Raw genomic sequence first — 7,760 nt, forward strand, 5'->3', positions numbered from 1 at the left:
TTTACAAACTTACAAACATGTATAGATTTGCTTTGCACATTTCTTGGAAGACCGCACTTTCGGGAAGCTCCTTACAAGCATGTATAGGAAACGCTCAACACCGTAACCTTAGATTGCATTGTTAGGAGTTCAACTCCTGTTTCAACCAGTCGCTGGTCGGCAGTACTCCATACTGTTGAAATCGACTGCGTACAGTTGTCGACAGTTAATATGGGACTAACTTTGTCATTATGATATGAGAGTGTGTTTTCGAATCAATTATTATTCATTTGTCGTGGTAAAGATTACTTAATATAAGAATTCTGAACTGAAAGCAATACTGATATTGAAACCACAAGCTGTTGCGAGTAACACATTTTGCACGTGCCCATGGAGCGTGTGTAAATTACTGCTAAATATTTATGGGAAAATCGACAACCCGAACTTGTCAGTCCATTGCATCGTTATGAAATTCTAACATGTCGACTGGGTATCTTTACGGCCTTGAAATGAATATTGAGACAGGTGAAAATATACTCTATACCTTACAGATCTGGTACCGCTTATTTGGAGGATGTTCCGTGTCCTGTTTTATCTTTATTAGATGTTCTACGCCAGTATCAGAAAATTACTGCCATGCGGCTTATAAATGTCCTTGTTACTTAAAAGGCTTCAAAGAAGGATTTTGGAAGAAGTAAAACACTCTCTCTTCGGTTCTCTCTCCCACTCTCACTTTGTGTTTCTTCCCACTCTCTGCTTCTAATTCCTATACCTCTTTCTCCCTCTCTGTTCACCCTTCCTCTGTCTTCCTTCTGTCTTTCTTCACCTCTCTCACTTCTTCTCTCCCTCCTCTTTCTGTCTATTGTCTACTTCCTCTTTCTTTCTCTCTTCCTCTTCTCAGTTACTTCTCCCTCTCCAATCCTGTCTTCCCTTTCCCTCTCTTCCTCCTCTCTCACTTCTTGTCTTCCTTCTCCCTCTCTTCCTTCTCTCTCAACTTTCTCTCTTCCTCCTCTCTCACTTCTTGTCTTCCTCTTCCTCTCTCTCAACTTTCTCTCTTCCTCCTCTCTCACTTCTTGTCTTCCTCTCTTCCTTCTCTCTCAACTTTCTCTCTTCCTCCTCTCTCACTTCTTGTCTTCCTCTCTTCCTTCCTTCTCTCTCAACTTTCTCTCTCCTCCTCTCACTTCTTGTCTCCTCTCTTCCTTCTCTCTCAACTTTCTCTCTTCCTCCTCTCTCACTTCTTGTCTTTTCTCTCTCTCCTTCTCTCTCTCTTTTCTCTCTTCCTCCTCTCACTTCTCTGTCTTCTTCTTCCTGTCTTCCTTCTCTCTCAACTTTCTCTCTTCCTCCTCTCTCACTTCTTGTCTTCCTCTCTTCCTCCTCTCTCTCAACTCTTGTCTTCTCTCCTCCTTCTCTCTCTTGTCTTCCTTCTCTTGTCTCTTCCTCCTCTCACTTCTTCTTCCTCTTCTCTCTCTTCTCTCTTCCTCCTCTCTCAACTTTCTCTGTCTTCCTCTCTCTCTTCCTCTCTCAACTCTTCTCTCCTTCCTCTCCTCTCTCTTCTTCTTGTCTTCCTCTCTTCCTTCTCTCAACTTTCTCTCTTCCTCCTCTCTCACTTCTTGTCTTCCTCTCTTCCTTCTCTCTCAACTTTCTCTCTTCCTCCTCTCTCACTTCTTGTCTTCCTTCTCCTCGCTTCCTTCTCTCTCAACTTTCTCTCCACCTCTTCTCTCATTTCTTCTCCCTCCCCTCTCTCCCTCTCTCCTTTCTGTTCTCCTCCCCCTCTTTTCTTCTCCTTTTTTCTCCCCATCTCTCTTCTCCTTTCTCTCTCTCTCTTTTCTTCCTCCTCCCTCCCTCCTCCCTTTCTCTCTCTTCCTCCTTCCTCTCTCCATGTCCCTCTTTATGTCTCTCAGTTCCACTCTACTGTCTTTTTCCCTCTTCCGTTCTATCTATCTCATTCTCCCTTCCCACACCCTCCTACTTCTCTCTTCCTCTTTACATTCGTATACAACATTGGCACAACAAAGTCTCACAGGTTGGCTTGGTTATCTAGAACCCCAACCTTGTGTATTGTGGGACAACTTTGAAATGTACATCCCAAAAACAAACTCCTCCATTCACTGATCTGTATGTCAAACAAGATCTTGTACATTTCACCCAGATGACGCGCCCGCGGATTGTCCCGAGCTTTGACCGTGTCAACAGCAACGCGCGACCACGTGTACATATTGCATGTGGTCGTATCCATTTGGCGCGTCTTTCTCAAACGCCTCGGCCAGGAAAACAGGCTGCGGTTTTCCCATAAGGAAGTGTTTACGCCGCACTAAAATATCGTTGCATTGCCTTTCAGATATTGGGGAGACATATCTTTATTGCTTGAAACCTTATTGGCTGTTTCTGAACAGCTTTTAAAAGAGTATAACGAACAACTATTGTAATTAAATTAAATGATTAAAGAGGACAGTCTGAAACGCCGAGAACAAGAAAGGATACTGCGATGCATAGCCTTGCTCCAAGGCTGTACTGAATGCTAAGCCCGTGGATGTATGGTAATTCTATCCTTCGAAGAGGCAAGTCTAGATAAGCGGACAGTATATCTAAAGACCCCAGTCTGTTATTTATTATTTCTTAGGAATTATCATTTAAACTATTATTTTTTACCTTTGAGACTTATGCAAGTCTATGTGATGAAGGACAGCACCGAGCACCGATTCAGTTCTAACTACTCTGACAACCCTGTCTTATAGCTGGAATATTGCGGGTTACTCTGTGAGTGAGTGAGTATAGCTTAACGCCGCTTTTAGCAATATTCCCGCAATACCACGGCGGGGGACACCAGAAATGGGCTTCACACATTGTACCTATGTGGGGAATCGAACTCGGGTCTTCGGCGTGACGAGCGAACGCTTTAACCACTAGGGGTTACTCTGTGACAAGAAGCCTATAAAACTCATTGATGATGTCAGGCATTTTAGAAATAATGTGTCGTTCTTCGTATTCACACTGACCCAACTCTTTCAAACAGTTTGATCTTTTTTACGCGCTGTTACAACTCGATATTTTGATCATCACGGCCTTGGGGTCCGTCACGGTCTCTACAAGCTGGCAGTGGTCACGTGGTACAGCATCAATATTTAAAAATAAATATGTAACCCTATAAAAAAACCCTTTAAAACATAAACCCTCCCTATATTACCGATCGGTATTGAAAATAGCCACGTGAGAGGAAAACGTTAACAGGTGTTACTATCAATAATTACGACGTGATACACGCTGGCCATGAGTACCCTTACCTTCTACTAGGTAGGGGGATTATTCTATTGATTACAGTAACATATGTTATGTGAGGGATTACACTTTGTAAAGTACCAGTTCTATTACTTCTAAAAGGCTTACTGTGCTCACTGCTTTCGGCAAATTGAACTGGGCCAACCTACACGAGGTACACAAAGTACGTGATATAGTCTGATGTGGAAGTCCCGTTGGCTGAGTGGGTTAGGTTGTTGACTATGTGTACAGGCGATTTGCTGTTAAGAGTGTGGGTTCGAATGCAGGAAACACACCCAACAACACACCCGAATGTAGGAAACACAACAAAAACAATAAACAGACACCCCCAAAACAAAACAAAAACAACAACAAAAAACACAAAAAAACAACAACAACAAAAACAAAACAAAACAAACACACACACATCGACAACAACAAAATTTAAGAAATGACTATGAATCTTTACTTTACTAAGAAAGTGTAATTCCACACACATTTATAACATACGTACATTAGACCAGTGTACGCTCGTCGAGTCCTCGGTCCGGGTTCGAATTCTACATTTGTGGGCTTATTCCGAGTGTCCCATTCATCGGAGCAGCCAAAACAGTGATCAATAATATGAGCAACGTACCACGCCGTCTTGTTCAATGACATCCAATCAACAAAATCGTTGAGCGTGACCACCCAATCAGGCGTTAATTCTGCCATGCATACGTGTGCCCGCATGCGTGCATCGGTGTCAAAATATGCACTCAGGCGCGCGGGAATATGAGTCACAAACAATTTTAAAAAAAATCAAAACTACTTTTCACTTCCGCATGCATTTATTGAGAACAACCAGTTGAGTTTGATACCAACATCCCAACGGGGAAACAAATAACACTGAAATGCACTTGTAACAGTACACAGGAAAAGACGGTTATAATTAAAAAACATGGACGGTAAAAAACAACAACCTGAAACGTTATTCTATTAACATGTCTGAGCCTCGCATATTGTACCGAGAGAAAAGGCCTCGATAAAAGCCTAGATTTGTTGTCAGACGGTCTTATAGAAAAGTTTATCTTCCTCTTAAGAAACATTATATTTCCTCGTAGGCTTGCCCAGACAGGGACGAGGCCCATTCTCTATCTCTGCTCATGCGCAAACGTGCCCGTATCAAGTCGCGGCCTGACATCAATGATATGAGAAGCGTCAATCACCCACAAAAGCTACCCGTTATTGCTCAACTGTCATTGGTTAATCGCATAAATAATGTTTGAAAATATTCTCAGTAGTGTAGACTCGTATTCGACTTCCTCACGTCTTAATTCGCCGTGTTCAGACGTGCTGGGTTCTATGAAAACCAGAACTGCCTGCCATGTCAGATATGAAAACGAATCTTCAAGTTCCAGCCAGTTGTGTTGGTTAATCAAGTCAGATATGCGAGAAGTTTACTTTGAAAGCAAATATACCATGTCTCATGCTCGGGGATATTTGTCAAGCTTAAACAATCCTATTTCGTTCATTCAGTTTCTCACTTTTAGTTACGTTTGCTTGTGACATGCACAGACGTCACTGAATTCAATAAATAAATTTTAAAAAGCTCAATTTAATTCATATAATTTCATATTGCTGGTAACCGTACTTTTGCAATAAACTCTATTCTACAAAAAGGATTAATTTCAAAGGACTCTCTCGGTAGTCTCACTCATACGTTTCATCAGACTGGCGTTTACTGGTATATGTTCGATATAGTGAACTCTGTTTATACCGAATTCTGGTAAAGCAAAGTCTAAGATGTTAAAGTAGTATTGGGGTGAATGAATGCTGTTTAATACCTGATGTCGGCTAAAATCCAACGTTGATGTTTGAGTGGAATTTGTGCCCATTTGGGGACTCGAACCTGATCATTGGGCTTAACGGGTGAACGCTTATATATAGCTTCCAATGGGTCCCAGCAGCCCAACTCGAAGCAAGTGCAAGATTACTAAGCATTACATTACAATTCGAGTTAAACAAAAAATTAACGTTATTTGCAGACTGAAACCTCTTAAACAGTTGTGGTACAATTTACAAATTATATTTTGACTGTTTGAAATGAGTACTGATTTAATGATTAACCTTAAAATCTGGAAATGTGATGGAAAATATAATGAATCCTTAGATGTATCTCGAATAAACGAATTCGGGTGTCAGGCAAGCATTTCTCGTCCTTTCCCTTTGTTCTTTCCTAAAGTATACCTGCTCTTAATAAACAAAGGTGATTTAACGTGCAAATTGAGCTCAATATGTCAGTGACACAGTAAACCGAGCACCTGTTGAACATGACAATGATAACAATAATAAAAGTAAGTTAATGTTAAGATTAAAGAAAAGCCGAGAAGATGCGAAATAAAACTGGAACTGGGTTAGCAATAATTGCAATATACACTGTCCATTTATTATACTTATTAACCACCTGCTAAATAAAAATCATCCACGCATTGCCCCGAGGCCAGGAGGTACGTGACTGAAATCTTACGGATTGAAATATACAAGAATGGTTAATTAATAACCTCGAGGTCAAAAGGTCAAACATTTATATTATAAGCCTTGTTTATTAATTTTAACAAATATACTAACAGTTGAGATAGGCCCCACTTAGCAAGTCGTGTTGATAGTTAAAGACATCAGTGTGTACTTTGAGAGACGAAAGTAAGCAACATTATGTGTTGAGCGGTCCAGTGGTCAAGTCAGTTCACGACATCACGTTTTATAACAATTACGTTATTGATTCTGTTTAATAGAAAGCCGTTAAGTGGGTCGCCGGGGAAGACTCGACCAGAATGTTCTATCGGGGCGTTTGTATGGGGCATTGAGATAACGGTTCATGTCGAGAGACGACACAATCTAGGTCACGCTATTAGCGTGTACTCTACTTGTAGTGATAGTATGTAATAGAAATACTGTTAATACTACAACGGTATTCTATCCTGTTTTCTATAACGGTAATAGAATACTGAACTCTTCATGTTGAAAGACTCGTCTGTGAGCATTGTTTAAACGCTTTAGAAATGCTGGTTTTCTTAGGGTACGTGAGAAATGGGGTGAGTGAGTGGGTTTAGTTTTACGCCGCACTCAGCAATATTCCAACTATATGGCGGCGGTCTGTAAATATTCGAGTCTGGACCAGACAATCCAGTGATCAATAGCATGATCATCGATCTGTGCAATTGGGAACCGATGAGACGTGTTCGTCACGCTGAAGACCCGGATTTGATTCCCCACATGGGTGCAATATGTGAAGCTCATTTCTGGTTTCCCCGCCGTGATATTGCTGGAATATTGCTAAAAGCGGCGTAAAGCTTAACTCACTCACTCCTGGGTTGTATGTGTCCCAGTAACACCATTCCCGAAATAGCCAACCAGTTCCTTTTTCAATGTCACAGTAACCAATATTCTATTACAACATAGCTCACTGCCTGTAAATGACAGAGTCATGGCCAGCAAAACCCAGAACCTGCTGGAATAAACAGCCACGTCCCTGGGGTGCTATCACATGGAATTGGCCAACTTTTGGAGTATTTTATCTTTTGTGGGTGGTGATAGTTCTGGTAATGAGTGGTACGGTTGGGTTCGGGGGAGTGGTCAAGTGAATTTGGACGGGTCGGGATTATTAAACTGCCTCTGAGAACACATGCTGTATAAATATATAACATTATTACCATAAATACATTTCAATCATTTCTCACCTTCAACAGTGAGTGAGTGAGTATGGTTTTACGCTGCTTTTAGCAATATTCCGGCAATATCACGGCGAGGGACACCAGAAATGGGTTACACACATTGTACCCATGTTGGAATCGAACCCAGTCTTCGCCGTGACGAGCGAACGCTTTACCCACCAGGCTACCCCACCGCCCCTCTCCTTCAACGAAAGATATAACAAAGGGAAGCCATAGAATTCATATTTCGATATAGGAGCCTAAACCAAAGGAACCCCGATGCGTACACTAGCGATGCTTCATTTCCGGAATGGCAGATGTGGGAGTCAGACACGAACACCGTGTAACTATGGTTTCATATTTTCTACATATCTCATTATTGCACAACATTTAGCTTCCGCTGGCGAGACCATACGTTTTGGGTCACTTTTATAGACGTACGCGGAAGTAGCAACAGATCAAATCCTGAAACCTGAGATCAAAATGAATATGTCATAAATACATGTCAAGAAGAACGTTTCACATTTGACCAGCCCCAAATGAGCATATGTAACATATTCTGTCGACCTGTAGTTTCGCGAATGCAAATTATAAGGCTCTATTGGTCATCCTTTTGTGTTACGTGACTGAGTGAGTTCAGTTTTACGTCGCTTGTGGCGATATGCCAGCACCATCACGGCGGGGGACACCAGAAATGGGCTTCACACATTGTACCCATGTGGGGAATCGAACCCGGGTCTTCGGCGTGACGAGCGAACGCTTTAACCACAAGGCTACCCCACCGCCCCTTTGTGTTGCAAAAATTTGCTAATAAAAACAAAAAGAATGTTTCAC

The 7,760-nt window shown here is 41.7% G+C and overlaps 1 protein-coding gene across 1 annotated transcript; it reads right to left on the reverse strand.

The window, feature by feature from the left end:
* Window positions 1–1,100: 1,100 nt before the first annotated feature.
* Window positions 1,101–2,194, reverse strand: LOC124285808 (vicilin-like seed storage protein At2g18540). Its single transcript, XM_046722074.1, is given in 3 exon segments — window positions 1,101–1,446; window positions 1,642–1,762; window positions 2,077–2,194. Coding segments are annotated over 3 exon segments (585 nt in total).
* Window positions 2,195–7,760: the final 5,566 nt, after the last annotated feature.

The sequence above is a fragment of the Haliotis rubra genome, unplaced genomic scaffold (genome assembly GCF_003918875.1).
Source record: "Haliotis rubra isolate DU_JTF1 unplaced genomic scaffold, ASM391887v1 Scf37, whole genome shotgun sequence".
NCBI lineage: Eukaryota > Metazoa > Mollusca > Gastropoda > Lepetellida > Haliotidae > Haliotis > Haliotis rubra.